The sequence below is a fragment of the Stegostoma tigrinum genome, chromosome 3 (assembly GCF_030684315.1).
Source record: "Stegostoma tigrinum isolate sSteTig4 chromosome 3, sSteTig4.hap1, whole genome shotgun sequence".
NCBI lineage: Eukaryota > Metazoa > Chordata > Chondrichthyes > Orectolobiformes > Stegostomatidae > Stegostoma > Stegostoma tigrinum.
In genome coordinates, this window is record NC_081356.1 from 98,049,853 (window position 1) to 98,069,299 (window position 19,447).

At 40.4% G+C, this 19,447-nt stretch overlaps 1 protein-coding gene across 2 annotated transcripts in view; it reads right to left on the reverse strand.

Moving 5' to 3' along the window:
* Nucleotides 1-4,987: 4,987 nt before the first annotated feature.
* The window catches only part of xrcc4 (X-ray repair complementing defective repair in Chinese hamster cells 4), a 340,565-nt gene continuing 326,105 nt past the window's right edge, over nt 4,988-19,447 (reverse strand). For both annotated transcript variants that reach the window (XM_048528164.2, XM_048528163.2), the window contains one exon: nt 4,988-7,122. In XM_048528164.2, coding sequence (XP_048384121.2) covers nt 7,008-7,122 — 115 coding nt within the window. In that variant the 3' untranslated portion in view covers nt 4,988-7,007. The remainder of the gene's footprint in view (nt 7,123-19,447) is intronic.

The window sequence follows — 19,447 nt, forward strand, 5'->3', positions numbered from 1 at the left end:
GGCTTGACATAATGCCCACCAAATAAGCCAGGAGTCAAATCATGTTCAGTAAAGAGTGCAGGAGTTTATGTCAGGAGCAGCACCAGCCATACCTAAAAATTAGGTGTCAATCTGGCGAAGCTCCAACAAAGTCTATTTAAGAGGATAAATAGTAGAATCAGCATATTATATGGAGAGCTCAATGATACAACAACTAATGGATCAAATATCGATTCTGTAGTCCTGCCACATCAGACTGTGAATGGTTATGGATCATTAAATAATTTACTGGAGGAGGTGGCTCAGTGATGGTGGGGAGACCCCAACGCATCATTCCAAAGATAAGGCTGAAGCATTTGGAAGCAGCTTCAAAAGTGATGAGTGGGTGATTCATCTTGGCCTCCTCCTGAGGTCATACAAAATTGGAGGAGTAGGCCATTTGGCCCTGAGTCCAGCATCACAGATGTGAGTCTTCAGCCAAATATACTCATTTTGTTTGATTTTAAAACATGTCTAATGGCACATGCTATTGTAAAACCAATGAGTCCTGACAACACTCCAGCAATAGCGCTGAAGATGTGAACTCCAGAACTATCCCATGCTTAGCCAAGCTGTTCAAGTACAGCTGGAACATTGGCACCTACCTGGCAATGTGGAAAATTTCCCACGTATGTCCTGTGCATGAAAGGGATAATAACTGTCCCATGTGTCTATTAGTCAGCAGCCACATGATGGAACATTGTTGACAGTGATATCAATTGGTACTTACCAATAATAACCTGCTCGCTGGTACACAATTTATGTTCTTCTAAAGCCATTCAGTCCTGATACTGTTACAGCCTTGAGTCAAACACAGACAGAACAGCAGATGTGAAGAGGGAAAGCAAGTGTAACTGTCTCTGATATCAAGGTTACATTTGACAGTCTGCCATCAAGGAGCCCAAATAAAGTTAGGGTCAATGGGAATCAAGGGCAAAACTTTATGCTGATTGGAGACATAAAGATTGAGCATCTCAGTCACAAGGCATTGCTGCAGGAGCTCTTCAGCATAGTATCCTAGGTTGAAACATCTTCTGCTGCTTCATCAATGAAAATCTTTCTTTTGTAAGGTCAGGTGTGAGGATAGTTGCTGATTAATGCACCAATATTCAGCACCATTTGCAATCCCTTAGATACTGAAACAGTGTGTATCCAAATGTAGCAAGAGCCAGACAACATCCAGGTTTGTGCTGAAAACTGGCAAGCAACATTCGTGCCACAAATAGCAGGCAATGACTATCTCCAACAAGAGATCTATGTATTGCCCCTTGACATTTAATGGCAGGAGCTACCATTAATCAGAAACTCAACTGGATTTTTCATATAAATACAATGGCTACAAGAGCAGGTCAGAAGCTAAGAATACTGCAGTACTCACCTCCTGACTCCCCAGAGCCTGTCCATCATCTACAAAGCACAAGTCAAGAATATGATGGACTGCTCCCCTCTTGCCTGGGTATCAACAACACCTTGACACCATCCAGAACAAAGCAGCAGCTTAATTGCCATCACATCCACAAGCATCCACTCCCTCCACCTGCTCAATGGCATCACTATATACTATCTACAAGCTACACAGCAGAAATTCACCAAAGATTCTTAGACAGCACCTTCCAAACTAATGATAACTTCCATCAGGAAGGATGAGGGCAACAGATACATGGGAACAGCACCACCTGCAAGTTCCCCTCCAAGCCTCTCACTACCCAGACTATCATCGTCCCTGGGTTAATATGCTGGAATTCCCTCTCTGAGGGAATAGTGGGTCAACCTACAGCACATGGACTGCAGCAGTTCAAGAAGGCAGCTCATTACCACCATCTCAAGGGTGACTAGGAGTGGGAAATAAATGCTGGTTAGCCAGCGAAGCCCCATGAGTGAATGAAAAGAAGAATGGCAAGTGAATTGAACGGTATTTTGCATCTGTCTTAAATACAGAGAATACACAGGATCCAAGAAGCAGCGATAAATCAGGGAATGGAAAGGAGGGAAGAACTCAGAAAAATAACAATCACCAAAGTGGAACTGAATAAATTGGTAGAGTTGCAGGTGGGCAACTGCTTGACTCCTAAGGTCTTCATCCTATGCCCTTAAATGAACTGGCTATGAGACAGTTTTAAGTTCCCAAAATTTTTATAGTTCAGTACTGTCATAAGCTTGGTAGGTAGAGAATGGAACTACTTCATTCAAAATGGGAGGAAAACAGAAAATGGAAAGTCAGATTTATATCTGCTATAGGGAACATGTTAGAAGCTATGATTTAAAAGAAAGGTTCTAACATATTCCTTGGATAAATTCATTGCAATTAGTCAAAGTCACATGAAAGAGAAACATGTTTGACAAATTCTTTGAAGTTCTTTGAGGGGGTAACGTGAGGGGGACAAAGGGGAATCAGTGCATGCATTGTATTTAAATTTCCATGGGGCACTTGATTATGTGCCATATCAAATGCTGTTGCAAAAAATGTGCTCTTATGGGTAGGGGGAGTATATTGTCACGGATAAAAGATTAGCTGGTTAACAGGAAGCAATGGGGCATTCGAAAAGGTTCCTCACGGTAAAATGGTTAGCAAAGTTAGGTCACATGGAATAGAGGGAGAGCTAGCTATTTGAATACAGAACGGGGTCAAGGTAGAACAGACAATGTTGTGGTGAAGGATTGCTTTTCAGACTCAAGATGTGTGACCAGCGATAAGCCACAAGGATGGGTGCTGTGTCCACTGCTTTTTGTCATCTATATAAGTGATTTGAATGTGAACATAGGAGGTATAGTTAGTAAGTTTGCAGATGACACCAAAATTGGCAGTGTAGTACACAGCAAAGGTTACCTCAGGGTACAATGGGATCTTGATCAGATGGGCCAATGGGCTGAGGAGCGGCAGATGGAGTTTAATTTAGATAAATTTGAGGTGCTGCATTTTAGAAAGGTAAATCAGGACAGGACTTATATACTTCATGACATCTTGGAGTACAGGTTCATAGTTCCTTGAAAGTGGAGTCACAGGTAGATAGGATAGTGAAGGCGGCATTTGGTGTGCGTGCCTTCATTGGTCGATCCATCGAGTATAGGAGTTGGGACGTCATATTGTGCTGTACAGGTCATTGGTTAGGCCACTATCAGAATTCTGTGTGCAATTCTGGTATCCCTCCTATTGGAAGGATGTTGTGAAACTTGACAGGGTCCAGAAAAGATTTACAAGGATGTTGCCAGGGTTGGAGAGTTTGATTTATTGGGAGAGGCTGAAGAGACTGGGATTATTTTCCCTAGAACGTTGGAGGTGAATGGTGACCTTACAGAAGTTTATAAAATCATTAGGGGCAAGGATAGGATGATGATCAAGGCCTTTTCCCCAGGATGGGGAGTCCAAAACTTGAGGGCATAAGTTAAAGGTGAGAACGGAAAGATTTTAAAGGGATCTAAGGGGCAAATTTTCATGCGCATGATGACGTGTGTATGGAATGAGCTGCAAGAGGAAGTGGTGGAGGCTGGTACAATTACAACATTTAAGAGAGTATATGAATAAGAAGGGTTGAGAGAGATATGGGCCAAATACTGGCAAATGAGACTAGATTTATATACAATATCTGGTTGGCATGGGTGAGTTGTATATCTCTATGATTCAATGGGTATCTGTAAAAGGACCTTTTTCTGATTGGCAGCTTATAACAAGTGGTGTACCACAGGAACCTCTGTTGGGACCTCCACTATGTTTCATTGATATAAATGACTTGGTTTAGGGGACGGAAGGCACGGTTGCCAAATTTGCAGACTCCACAAAGCTAAATTGATAGATTAAGCTGTGCATAGGATACAAGGTGGTAACAAAAAGATATTGATAGGTTAAGTGAGCAAGCAAAGATGTAACAAATGGAGTATGATGTGGGAAAATGTGGAATTGTCCATTTTGGCAGAAAGAGTAGCAAAGTAAGAGAGATTACTGAGCTCAGAAACAAGGGGACTGAGGTGTTCTCATGCATGCATTGCAAAATGCAGTATGTGTTGCATATTGCATCGCCTGTAGTGATGCATCCGTGGTTTAACAGTCATCCCACACTCAGCACTAAAATGCTTTTGACTCAAGTTTCAGAGGATTCCCAGATGACATAGTTCAGGAGGAAGCCAATACCATAAAGACAAATGAGGGAGACAGAAATTTACTACTGACGAATTAGTGCGGCAGTAAAATTATTGAACAAACTGTTTAACGACCATACTTGAAATCAAAACCAAAAGAACTGCAGATGCTGTAAATCAGGAACAAAAACAAAGTTGTTGGAAAAGCTCAGCAGGTCTGGCAGCATCTGTGAAGGATAAAGGTTCTGAGGGTCACCAGACCCAAAATGTTAACTCTTTTCTCCTTCACAGATGCTGCCAAGTCTGCTGAGCTTTTCCAGCAGCTTTGTTTTTGTTCAATACTTGAAATCAATTTTAATAAAACCAACATTTAATCAACACTTTTTAAAAAACTGTTAAATATTGACACAAAATAAATTGTAATACCATGATTCACCGAGGAAAACCATTTGCATTAATTTCTCTCCTCAAAGTTACCCCCACTATGTGATGTTACTAACCCTTCTATATTGGTTTCCAGCTGGATAGATGAATAAACAAATGAAGCTTTCATCATTTCGCATCATCAGATCAGTAATGCAGCAATATCAAAGAAGCACCTTAAGTGCTCTGAGTGAGCATTATCTGCTCCGCACATCTTTAATTCTCTGTTTGTGGATTAAATACAGAACCCAGGGCTTTAAAAAAATAAACATCAAGCATTTTATCAATGGTAAAGTACAAAAAAAGATGGTAGTGCACACTCTATGATAGAGGAGGAGCATTAAACACAAGCACAACAACAGTATTGCAGATAAAAGATGGAACAGAAGAATATCTTGTTGAAATTAATGAACGATTAACAATGAAATAATCTTTAGTCATTGATTGTAAATTAAGGAGTTCGACCATATCATAAAGTGTAAGACTACAGCTCACAGGTATGTGAGGTAATGAATTCCCAGCTAAGTAACAGCATTTTACTCCCAACCATCTGTTGCAATAAAGACAACTGAATCAAAAATACTACTCCAGCAAGTTTATTTTGGCAAAGTTCACTACCCAAAATGAATTATCATCTTGTAAATGGAGTTTAAAGAATTCTTCACAAGGAATAGTACTTATCACTATTCAAATTCAGTGAGTACTTCATACAACAATAAAAAGAGATGTAAAACATTGAGAGAGATATCAGTCAATTGTTTCTGAAACAGGTTTTAAGCTATCCTCAAAGTGCTGTATCTGTTAATTCCCTTAATTAGTCAATTTGGTTGAGAAGTGGCTTTGGAGATGAAAGTTCAGTCAGGGCTAAAATTATGAAGATAAGGTGTGCAATGATAAGTAACTACTCTTGTTTTAGAGCAGAACATTACATTGTAGCTACTAAGAGCATGTAGGACTCTTTAAACCCAATAATGAATACTGTTCTTTTAGCTCAGAGCAAAGTAAAATGATAATAATCTGTGGTTATTTATATTTCAAAAATGGGGAAGACAAAGCTTTCTTTCTGAAATAATGTGATCATTTTAGTCCATCACTTGAGCCTCTTTGTTGTGCCCTCCTCTCATATAACGCAAGGTGTCAACCTAACAATGTCTTCTTGTTCAAACATTTGCCTCAATGAGTTTGAGTAGGGGATGCATCTACATCACATATCAGTTGGATTGGCATTCAGTTAAAGTGCTTAGATAAGCCCACACTACATGTCAGCTGATGCTCCATTAGCAAAGGCAGAGATAAAATTTGGATTTGCAAGAATGCATTAATCAATAACTATTATTAATAAACATAATCTGATACACCTCATAGACGGTGTTTTAAGCACACTGTGTTCGAAATTACTGTCTTTACGGACATATTATACCAAAATATGTTGCTAAGATATGTTCCGAGAGAGGGGATTCAACAAGGGAACTCTGGTAATAACAATGAGATCCACAGTCTAGAAATTACCTTTGTTATTACTTTAATGAAGAGCATGTTACTTATTTTAAATGGTTTATTTTACCAGTTAACTTGGCAGAGAAAAACACATTTTATAAGCAAGTGTATTTTTGCTGACTATTTTCTATGCTTACAGAACTAGTTGATTACTGCCAACTACTGACAGTGATGTTAGGCATTATAGTTACTTGTTCGACATCACAAATCCTCTAACTGTCAATGCTGAGATATTGAGTGTTGCTTTTACATAATGTCCTCTGGAACTCTGCCAGACACATTTACCAAGAGATAAACATAAATTAAACTTGCTAAAGATGGCATTGAAGACGGTAATAATGAGACATTAGTCAACATCCTTACGAAGCCAAAGCTTGAATTCAATACTTGAACATTCATGCTATTTCTAGGCATGTTGCTTAGAGAGGAATGGCCAACCTATAGCAACAACCCTCAAATCTATATTATTCTGGTGTTAAACCTACTTTGCAGTTCTTGTCAGATGTGCTTTTTTCCATGCAACAGCAAATTCAGCCGCTTTGTCTCTTATTCATATTAAACTTACTTTCATTTTTTAGCACTGCAACTGATCCCATTAGACAACATAAGAAGAATATTCTGAAAGATGCAGTTTAAAAATATGTGGGGCACGGTAATAAAGTACAAGATGCATGGATTTTCAAAACTTTGCTCGTCATTTGTATATAGATCACATCAAATGAGGAAGGTTTGTGTCATGTGATTTGAAAGAGATCATATTTGTAGGAGAATAAGTTCATTCTATACATTTAATTAGAAACTAAACATTCAAAGAATCCCAGTGGTAAAGGTGTAACTGCTGTGTAGTGGAAATTACAGGTGTAGATTTCATATAATGTATTTTTTACAATAAAGCTTCTTAAACAATTAATTGTATTTCATAGCATGATGACATCAAAGATGTACTATTCACTTGATTTATTTGCTGTTCTCTGGGTATGCCATGCTTAGGCATTTTAAATATTATCAAAGAGATCATCCGCTTCAACAGTGTTTGGTATGGTTTTTTGTGATTCATCCTCTTCATCTTGATGATGGATTGCAGATGAGGCCGAGCTCATTGGGCATGATCTGCAGAAAAATAACAAAGCAAATAAATTAGAAAATTGAACCACTGTTATCGGCTGCAAACTAACCGGATCTTTTAAACTGAGAGGATAAAATTGGCTAGTACTTGTGACTAAGCTTGATATCAAAGATCACAGAATATCGGTTAAAAAAGTCCCGAATGAGGCCAAATTATCAGTTTCTAGCGATTGCTTGGAAGCAGAAGACTTCTTTATTCTTTATCTTTGTGATGTGTTGAATGAAGTTTCCTGTTAAATCAATGGATGAGTCTCAACTCGGGTGGGGGGGGGAGCTGCACAGACGGGAGAATAAACTGATGCTGGACATGAAAATATGTTTGCAAATATCGCACAGCAAGTCAGATAGGGTAGATAAAATGTGAGGCTGGATGAACACAGCAGGCCAAGCAGCATCTCAGGAGCACAAAAGCTGACGTTTCGGGCCTAGACCCTTCATCAGAGAGGGGGATGGGGAGAGGGAGCTGGAATAAATAGGGAGAGAGGGGGAGGCGGACCGAAGATGGAGAGTAAAGAAGATAGGTGGAGAGAGATAATAAAATGTGAGGCTGGATGAACACAGCAGGCCAAGCAGCATCTCAGGAGCACAAAAGCTAACGTTTCGGGCCTAGACCCTTCATCAGAGAGGGGGATGGGGAGAGGGAACTGGAATAAATAGGGAGAGAGGGGGAGGCGGACCGAAGATGGAGAGTAAAGAAGATAGGTGGAGAGAGTGTAGGTGGGGAGGTAGGGAGGGGATAGGTCAGTCCAGGGAAGACGGACAGGTCAAGCAGGTGGGATGAGGTTAGTAGGTAGCTGGGGGTGCGGCTTGGGGTGGGAGGAAGGGATGGGTGAGAGGAAGAACCGGTTAGGGAGGCAGAGACAGGTTGGACTGGTTTTGGGATGCAGTGAGTGGGGGGGGGGAAGAGCTGGGCTGGTTGTGTGGTGCAGTGGGGGGAGGGGACGAACTAGGCTGGTTTAGGGATACAGTAGGGGAAGGGAAGATTTTGAAACTAGTGAAGTCCACATTGATACCATATGGCTGCAGGGTTCCCAGGCGGAATATAAGTTGCTGTTCCTGCAACCTTCGGGTGGCATCATTGTGGCAGTGCAGGAGGCCCATACCTTCGGGTGGCATCATTGTGGCAGTGCAGGAGGCCCATACCTTCGGGTGGCACCATTGTGGCAGTGCAGGAGGTCCATCATGGGCCTCCTGCACTGCCACAATGATGCCACCCGAAGGTTGCAGGAACAGCAACTCATATTCCGCCTGGGAACCCTGCAGCCATATGGTATCAATGTGGACTTCACCAGTTTCAAAATCTCCCCTTCCCCTACTGCATCCCTAAACCAGCCCAGTTCGTCCCCTCCCCCCACTGCACCACACAACCAGCCCAGCTCTTCCCCCCCACCCACTGCGTCCCAAAACCAGTCCAACCTGTCTCTGCCTCCCTAACCGGTTCTTCCTCTCACCCATCCCTTCCTCCCACACCAAGCCGCACCCCCAGCTACCTACTAACCTCATCCCACCTCCTTGACCTGTCCGTCTTCCCTGGACTGACCTATCCCCTCCCTACCTCCCCACCTACACTCTCTCCACCTATCTTCTTTACTCTCCATCTTCGGTCTGCCTCCCCCTCTCTCCCTATTTATTCCAGTTCCCTCTCCCCATCCCCCTCTCTGATGAAGGGTCTAGGCCCGAAACGTCAGCTTTTGTGCTCCTGAGATGCTGCTTGGCCTGCTGTGTTCATCCAGCCTCACATTTTATGATCTTGGAATTCTCCAGCATCTGCAGTTCCCATTATCTCAGATAGGGTAGATATATGGTTTGCTTTGCCAGCCAAGTAATTGACAGTGAATACAAGTTCTTTAAGGCTGTTGTGGCAGTTTAATTAGTGACTATGGTTATCCAGGTGTTGAGGCTAATATTTCAAGATTTCAAAGTGGTCTTTACTGATTCCCTTGCATTTCATTTACCTGCCTCCACTGAGAAAGCCAGACAGCAGCTCACCATAGATGACAGCTTTGGGAATTCTACAAACAATTATGTGTTAAGTCCAATGCAAATGCACTATTTTAATTGTGGCCTCGATCCTAATTATCATGCAGCACTTCAGGGATTCTGTAATGTATTTAGCTTCTATTTGGCAAACAACAATTATTTAAATGAGTGCATATAGTGTACTATGGAAACAATGACAGCACCAAAAACAAAATGCTGTATTCATATTACAACCATTTCCTTGATGAAGTTAAATTAGTATGACCAAGGGCATTAATGATTACCTTTGGCAATAATGACAAATAATTTAACAAATAGGTTTAATTAATAAAAGAAACCAATAATGAGTGATTATGAAGATGAATGTTTAAAACATGATCGTTGTTATGCTAGTTTTGAAAAAAGGCTTCTAATTCCTTAATGTGGTGCCACTGGGCAAGATTCGGAAAGGAACATGTAAGATTGGGAAATGTGGAGTATGGAACAGAACACTCAAAACTTTTGCTGCTTTTGTCCTGCAGAAAACTGTCTTTCAGCTAATAACATTTCAGACTACTAATTACCAATGAAGAACTACACCGAGGAGCCAAGCTAGTTGAGCCACTTGGTCAAAGAGAAACTGCAGCTTCACTTATAAACTTCCAGTATTATGGTCACAATCCAGATGTTCCCTATAGCTCAAGGCTATAGGATTTACTCAGTGCTGTGTGTTTTGCAGAACTTAAAAGTAGCATTTTAGAATGGAAAAATACTAAACCATGTTGGACAATCGATCTACAGCTTACTTGTCGGTGACCTTCAAAGTTAGCAGAAGTCTTGATTCAGACCGATCAAATTCAGAAACAACAGGACAAAACATCGTCCACTGTTGTGACTTCCAGAAATATGTTCCAAAATCATAAGTATTAGGAAAATATTAAATAATAAAGTGAAATCTACTGCCAAAAGGTAATTCTGTCTAAAGAGTAGGTGGCCGTCACCAAGAAGATACCTAATTTTCATAAAACTATAATGTACTTATATGTAACATTACTGCTCCATTGTTAACGTTTGAGAATTTATGTCAAAATGCAAAACTTAAGATAACAAGGTGTAGAGCTGGATGAACACAGCAGGCCAAGCAACATCATAGGAGCAGGAAAGCTGATGTTTTGCGCCTAGACCCTTCTTCAGGGGTCTAGGCCCGAAATGTCAGCCTTCCCGCTCCTATGGTGCTGCTTGGCTTGCTGTGTTCATCCAGCTCTACACCTTGTTATCTCAGATTCTCCAGCATCTGCAGTTCCTAGTGTATCTGCAAAACTTAAGAGTTGTTTTGTAATTATCATTCTTCAATTTGGAAAGACTAATTCTAACTCTTAACCACAAAGGTTATTACTACGCTATTAAATGGAACATCTCTGTACTGAAAATTTGATCCTTATTAAGACTTAAGATTGCAAATAACAAAGCCATCGGGGTTTTAATAAGAGCCAAGCAGAATGCTATACCTAGACTGCCTTATTTTACCAGCTGGAGTCAGTGTGTTGGATAAACTGAAGTGTGACAATACAACTAAGAGGAGATTGTAAAAACAAAGGACACAGATTTTTTAAAAATGCAAATATACTCTCTCTTATGTCAGGTTAGGAGCAGTTCAATTAAGAAAAGAAGTTCTGCCTTTTATTTCTACATTTTAAGTCTTCCATGGAAAGAGAATGAACTTGAGACCATCAGCAAAATTTTATATGAAAGTACAAACACAATGCTACTATTTTCTCTCCTCCTTCAAAGCTGGATGGCTGGAGACTTACTAATTATTTACTTGCTAAGTTCTACAGACAATGGCAGCTAACACAAGGCTAAATCTTACATCTCTGTTTAGTAAGGATTTGCATGCATTCAGATGTGAATTGACAGCATCAATCATTGCACAGTTAAAAGCTGCTTTAATTAAAGTATAACAGAAATAATTGTTGAGTGGGATTTTGCCTTAAGCGTCATTTATTAAACTGCAGATACAATTTTATACATAATTTCTTAAATTCAAGTGTATCTTCTCATAACGGACAAACTAAATTGTTAAAATACAAAGATCCTTTTCCTTAAAGACCAAAAAGTTTTTCACTTTAATAATTTTCCACATTTTTGATGCTGATCACCCACTCATATTGGAAGTATGCCCTCCAGCGTGATCTTTTGGGCGGCTACCAGAGTAATGCAGTCATAGAGTCACACAGCATGGAAATAGACCCTTCGGTCCAACTCCTCCGTGCCAACCAAGTTTCCCAAACTAAACTAGTCCCATTTGCTTGCGTTTGGCCCGTATCCCTCTAAACCTTTCCTATTCATGTATCTATCCAAATGTCGTTTAAATCTCGTAACTGTGTCTGTAGCTACAAATTCGTCCGGCAATTCATTCCACGTATGAACCACCTTTTGTGTGAAAAAAAGTAGCCCCTCACGTCCCTTTAAAACCTTTTCCCTCTCACCTTAAAAACAAGTTCCCTAGTTCTGAAACTCCACATCCCCCTCGGGAGAAAACCTTTGCTATTCATCTTACCTCTGCCCCTCAAAATTTTATAAGCTTCTACAAGATCAGCCCTCAGCCTCCTGTACTCCACAAAATAAAGTCCTAGACTATCCAGCCTGTCCTTATTACTCAAATTCTCCTGTCCTCACAACATCCTGGTACTTTTTTTTGCACCCTCTCCAATTTAATAATATCCTTCCTAGAGCAGGGTGACCAGACATGTGCAAATTACTTCAGATGTGGCGTCACAAATGTCCTGTACAACCTCAACACAAAGTCCCAATTTCCATGCTCAATGGTCTGAGCAATGGAGGCTAGTGTGCTAAACATCTTCTTAAAAATCCTGTTTACCTGTGATAAAATTGCATTTACAATCTAATTAAAGGGTGGTGGGTGCCAGATAAAATGGAGGTGCTATAAAAACACATCTGAAAGTTAATAAATAAAGCCAAGAAACTTGAAGGCTAACATTATACATCAGGAATCCTCCACAAGAATCTTCTGGCTTTAGCCATACTAAAAGTCTTTCAGCTCTGCAATAATTTCTGACATGTCCCTGCTATCTTTTAATGCCAATTCAATTTAAATTGATTCAGATCATATTCACTGGAGTTCAGGTAAATAATGGAGTTCTTATAGAAATTTATAAAATTCCAATCAGACTAGACAAAGTAGACGCAGGAAGGATGTTCCTGATGACAGGGAAGTCTAGAACTAGTGGTCACATAAGGATACAGGGAAAACCATTTAGGACTGAGATGAGGAGAAATTTCTTCACCAGAGAAAGGTGAGCCTGTGGAATTCACTAACAAAAAAAGCAGTCAATCCCAAAGCCTTATGTGATTTCAAAAGGGGAACTGGATGTAGCATATGGGGCTCAAGGGAGCAAAGGATATGAGGCAGAAGCAGGAACAGGCAATCGTATAGATATCAACACGGTACATTAGATAGTTATCACATGACATGGTTGACCCCTCCATCCTTTTGTAAGTGAACACCAGTACAAGAAGGTTGAGGTAATTAAATTCACACCTCTGCCATTTTTCCTGTTCAGAAATTAATTGGGGGAGTCAGGAAGAAGGCAAGTTCTCCACCTCCACCCTTTGTCTTTCTACCTCATTATAAAGTACCTCTCCTTGCTCCACATATCACATTGCCCAGTCCTGGTGAAAGGATAGCGGTTGTGGAAAGACAGGTCAATGCTGGGAACTACAATTTAGGAGTGAATGTCAATGCCTTGGAGACAGAAGCAAAGATGTATGTAAGCATAACCCCAGGGATGAGGCCCTTCAGTTATCTAGTGAGAATGGAGAAGCCAGAGGCATCAGGAAGCAGCACAGCTGTCTGCAGTAACAAGGTGTAGAGCTGGATGAACACAGCAGGCCAAACAGCAGAGGAGCAGGAAGGCTGACATTTTGGGGCGAGACCCTTCTTCAGAAATGGGGGAGGGGAAGGGGGTTCTGAAATAAATAGGGAGAGAGGGGGAGGCGGATAGAAGATGGATAGAGGAGAAGATAGGTGGAGAGCAGACAGACAGGTCAAAGAGGTGGGGATGGAGCCAGTAAAGGTGAGTGTAGGTGGGAAGGTAGGGAGGAGATAGGTCAGTCCAGGGAGGATGGACAGGTCAAGAGGGCGGGATGAGGTTAGTAGGTAGGATATGGGGGTGGGGCTTGATGTAGGAGGAGGGGATAGGTGGGAGGAAGGACAGGTTAGGGAGGTGAGGACGAGCTGGGCTGGTTTTGGGATGCGTTAGGGGGAAGGGGAGATTTTGAAGCAGGTGGTTTTTCAGAGGAAGTACTATAGCCAGTTGTTGCCACAGGTTGTCCATTGAACGAGTTCCTTTGCCACCATGTTGGTGGGGTGCTAAGGCCTTTTCACTAAGTAAGTAATAGCTAGAAAGTGGGCATTTCCATGTTAGGGCAGCCTTTTCCCTTGCTTACCGAAGAAGGCTGATTCTTCAGTACTGAAGCGACTCCTATTGATCTTCCAGTTTTGAGAACCCAGTTGCCGTCCCTAATTGGGAGGCAAGCTTGTTTTCTGGTCATCAATAGGCCAACTTGGGAAAAGTCAGAGCCTTGGGACTGTTCTCCATATTTGACCATGATTGTCAGTTCTAAACCATGGAGGGAAAATTTTACTTCTGGTATTTAGCCATTCGGCCTCACAGTTTTTATGCTCCACATAAGCTTCATTCCAGGCCTCTTCATTTAACTTCATTCACATAAACATTACTTCCTTTCTCCCTCCTGTTTTGCTAAGTTCTGCATGAAATGCATTCATACTCATCACTTTAATTACACCTTGTAGCAGCCTGCAGTGCATTCTAACCACCCACTTGGGGGAAAAGAAAGAAATTTGCCCTGAATTCCTTAATGACTTCGGTAGTGACTATCTTAAATTCATGCCCTCTGGTTCTGGTCTCTCTTGCAAGTGGAAACAATTTGTCTATGTATATACCCTATCAAACCTTTCTATCCTTCAAGATCTCTGTCAGGGCACTCTCTAGCCTCAATTTCTCATGCAGCAACTTTTCATCATTTAGTAGTAAGGGTAATGGAAGCAGGTTCAACAGCAATTTTCAAAAGAAAATTGGATAAATACTTGAAGGGAAGATAAATGTCAAAGTTCTGTGGTACAGAGTTATGTGGCAGGGAATGGAATTAATTGGATAGATCTTTCCGAGAGCTAGCATAGACATGATAGGCCAAATAAACTCCTCCTGTTTAGTATTATTCTATGGCTGCCAACAGGATCTATTTGATAAAACAATCGTGTCTTCACTGTAAGCTGCCTCTGGTTCTTGCCAGTTTGTATGCAACCTAATGTGCAATATATTCCAAAAAGTAGGCTCTCGCTAGGCACTCATAAAACAATTATATATAAAACCCAAGATTTATGTCTTCTCTTTCTTAAACTGAATTAAGAAAAAAACTGGCAGCCTTTTTCATCATATGGCATGGTATGGCTTTAACACGTTAAAAATTTGTTTTTGGATTGCAGTGTATAGGCTACATAACATAGACAATTCACCATTTTCAGATATTCCATAAATGAACAGAGTGAACTTTTGTTGCAAGCATTCTTTAATCTAGATTTACTTGCAATTTAAATCTTTCATGTGAACTGGAACTAGCTAAAAAACATTGGTCTGTGTAAGAATACAAAGGAAGGGGGCAGAGCCATACATCTGCAACAACAGCTCTTTATGAGCAAACTGCACATGTCAATCATAGTAAGCAAACTATTGTACACATGTGAACCAGATGCTCCTTCTGTAAAATAACCCAGGGTGTTACACAGATGAATCATTGAGAAGTTAATTATCCATCAGTCCTAGCTATTAGTCTGGGCTTTTTTTTCCTATTCCATCTGTTGCAATCCAGCGCAAACTACATGGAAGCAGAAACATTACAACTGAAGTCTTTACAAGCACAAAAGCTCTTTTGAGGTTGTTTGTTTAACATTTTGGAAAGAACAATTTTCAATTGTTCTCCAGATTTGCAGCTTAGGATTCTAACAGTCAACAGGTTTGCATTTAGATGCTATGTTTATTTCTCATGTCCCTTTATGAAATATACAATTAACTGTGGCCACTCAAACACTCATTGAACAATCCCTTTTAAGGAATTAGAAATGACAAGTATATGTGCAAGTTAATACATATTAGATAGCAAACATCAATTCCGGTAACTTTTTGTGTTTTTATAAAGTTTTCGGGGATGTTTTTGAAGTAATGCACTGCGTGAAGCAGGCCTGCTTGTCTGACCTGACGTGCACTCTCCCTTCCTAACTTGGCTTCCAGCCGAGTCTAAAAATCTGGGTTCATTTAGGAATTGGTGGGAACAACAGATGAGGGGACACTGTTTCATTCATACTGTAAACAAACATTCAGTCATACAACAGGATGACAAAAGTTGTATTTGTCCTTCACACATTCCCTTAGGGTGAAGATGAAATACTACCTGGTGATGATTCATGATCTGGTGCACTGTTACTTTCAGTGTGTTGGCAAACTAAATTGTCTCATTGTACTCTCCCCCCACATCAATGAGATTTGAGGGGAGGAGCTGTTTCTTGCAGTTTTCATTTGTTCAGAAACATCTTTACTCGAGGTCAAAACTCTGCTACAATTTAACTTTAAGTAGACAAAACTTCATATCATTACAATTTTCTGTGTTCTTCGAGAAAAATACACTCCTGATACAGCAATCTCGAGCCTCCATTGTTGCTTTCAAAACACAAGCTTATTTTACTGTTGGGATTGCAGATGAAGGGTTGTGATTCAACCAGGTTCAATCTGAGAAGAGTTGCAGGAAATATGAGATGAATCAAGAAATTAGGCTGAATATAAATGAATTCATTCGCTACATTTTAAGGCAGTAGAGCTACTTCTGAAATTCTGAACCTCAGCACAGGTTATTGAGAGGATGAGTGGAAAATGCAGAAATCTGAGAGGTGTGGGACTGATTGATTTCTAGAGCAACAGACATGACTGTAATTTCAGCTTCAAAGTTCCACCATTCCTAAATAAAGTAATGTTTGCATAATTTTGATTTCAAGTTACTTTGGGGAGACTTTTTTCATGGGTGCACAATCTCAATCATTTTGCTCAGATGTGAGAAATATCTTCACTCAAATGGTTGTAAATCTTTGGAATACTCTGCCCTTGATGGTTTTATGTGCTCAATTGTGAAATATTTAAGCTTGAGACAGACAGTTTTTTTTGCTTCTCAGGCTATTGAGGGACAAGGGAATCTGGTGGGAAAGTTGAAGCCGGATCAGCCATATTGAACTGAATGACATGGGAGCTTGACGATTAGCATGGTCTTCTGCTCATAATTCTTGTAAGCACAAATGCGAGAGATGAAGGTGAGGAAGTTAATTATCATCTGGCTTCCGGTCATAAAATTTGCGTGAAAATTATAGCAGTCTTTCTAACTGGAACATAAGGACAATGCCATCTAATTGGTTTTGCAGATGGATTCATTTACATTTGCTTTTACTTCTTGATTTACTTCATATTATTTCCACCTCTATTTGGACAATTTTTAATCATGTCATTTTAATTGTTTTGAATCAAAATTTCATATCCTTTCCCTATATCCTGCTACACTCTTATTTTATGGGTACTGCCATTATAAACAACCTAGCAATGATTTTTAGAGGGAAGATGATCAAAATTCATAGCTTACACTATTTCTTTGCTTGGAATACTGCCAGAACTATTCACAAACATGTCAGACAACATCTGAGCGGAGTAGTAATCTCATTTATTCATGAGATGAGAATTCAAGTCATGACAATTGACTGGAGGTTACAAATTTAATGCACTGAGTGTAGCTGAATCATTATATAATCTGGATCATTTGCAGAAATGAAACAATCAGATGGATCCAACAACAAAATCCTATTTACTACTATGTTTGTAAACCTCACAAATGTTTCCTGCTGGAAGTAATCCCTGACATCCACATTGTAATGGCTTAATGAGTAACATAACCAACACGGTCTGGATAAAGACCAATCCGTTATTGTAGAATGAGCAATCTTCGAGGAGAGCGCTAGAGGCTTTCTCCATAACATTGCTCGTATTGTCAGGAGCCCCACTGAAGTACCAAAATGATAGTTCTCCTTTTCTAGCCACTGATGTGCTTTTTTTTTATGACAACGTTTTTAAACAGCAGGCTTTATCCCTTCTCGTGCCGGAATAAGTTTCGTGGATGTACACTGGAAATTAATTACCATTGTTCCAAAACAGAGTTTAACACTGGAAGCTGTCTTAAGTTATGGCACTGTACCTATGTAATTGTCTTTGCAAGCAGGACAGTGACTGCAGATTTCTTTAAATTTTCACAGCATTAGTACATCATTGATGATAAAAATGGACACATCAATATAAAAATCTTACTAAAATAGACTGCTCCAAAAATGTACAGTTTATACATTTAACCATACTGAAGACTTATTTTTGTATCTTTAGCACACTGTTTACATTTCCCCATTTTTTGAAAATACCAACTCATGCTGAGGCTTGGTTCATATGTTGCTGGCCACCCTCTGATACTAACTGAAGTTGCAATTCTTCAAATGCTAGCCCCAGACAGTAACTGTCATCAGGTCTTTTGACAGGCCACCCTCAATGGGTGACCCTGATCCTTTCATCACTAATGTCCAAGCATTCAAACTTTGTGCCAAGGCTGAAGTGGTTGTGATCAAGAATGAACGATTTGACTTAAATCCTTTGACTCAACTCAACTTTCAAGTTGAGAAAAATGAGCTAGCACTAATGTTTCACTTCCGGTCCTGTCTGGTTTGGCAGAGTTTGGACAGGTAGATTTTTAAAAAAATAATTCAGTTTATGTTGTCTGGTGCATCAATCAACTGAGTCATAAGGTACTGAAATGAAGATTAAACAGGTTCCCAGCTGAGAAACTGATTAATCAGAAGATGATAATTCCCAAAAGTCTCCACTGCCTTGTGTTCTTATATGGCCTATTGAGGATAACTGCAGTGTCTTATCTGCAGTTCCTGCACCCACCAATATCAGTGTTGATTCAATGGTAACATTCTCACCTCCAGGAGAGTGGGATGTCAGTTCAAATTTCAGTTCAGAGTTTTGAGCACCTAATTCAGGCTGATACTCCATAGCAGTACTGAGGGAGTGCTGCATTCTCTGGGATGCCATCGGATCTTTCATGAGTTGCTAATCTGAAGCTTAATCTGCCCCCTCAGGTGGATCTAAAAGATCCTCTGGTACTATTCAGAAAGAGCAGAACTTTCCCACACATTCTGTGCTAATACCAAATTTGAAAACTAGAAGCAAAGATTTCTGTTTTTTATTCATAATGGAATGTGGGCATCAATGGCTGGCCAGCTTTTATTCACCAACCCCAGCTGCCTTTTCAGAAGGTGGTGGTGCGCTGTCTTCTTGAACTGCTGTAGATCATTTGGTGTAGGAAGATACACAGTGCTAATAGGGAGGGAGTTCCAGGATTCTGATCCAGTGACATTGCAGAAACAGCAATATATTTCTAAGTTAACGTTGGTGGTTGGAGTAGAACTTGCAGGTGGTGGTGTTTCCATGAATCTGTTGCCCTTATTCTTCTGGGAGGAAGTGGACATGAGTTTGGAAGGTGCTGCCGAAGGATCCTTGGTGAATTTTCTACGGCATGCCTTCTAAATGCTACACACTACTGCTACCCAGCGTCAATGGTGGAGGGTGTAAATGTTTATGGATGACGTGCCCATCAAATGGACTGTTTTGCCTTGAATGGTGTCAAACCTGAGTGTTGTTCAAACTACATGCATCCGGGCAAGTGGGGAGTAGTCCATCACACTCCTGTCTTGTGCCTTGCAGTTGGAGGGCAGGCCTTGGAGTGTCACACGATGAGTTCCTCACTGCACAATTTTCTTTTGATCATTCATGGAATGTGGAAATCACTGACTGGGCTAAATATTTATTGCTCATCTTTTGTTGGGAAGATTTTCTAGCCTCTGGCTTGCTTTTACAGCCTCCTTACTGACACAGTTAGTTCAGTTCAGTTTCTGGTCAAATCAGAGATAACCAGGATATTGGTCATGTGGTATTCAGTGATTGTGATGCCATTAAATATTAACAGGTGATGGTTAGATCCTCTCTTGTTGGAGATGGTCATTGTCTGGCACTTAAGTGATAAAAATGTTACTTGCCACTTGTCAGCCCAATTGGATATTTTCCAGATCTTGCTGCATTTGGACATGGTCTGCTTCAATATCTGAGAGGTTGCGAATGCTGCAATCAGTGAAAGAGTGATAACACTTCAAAGGTACTTCATTGGTAAT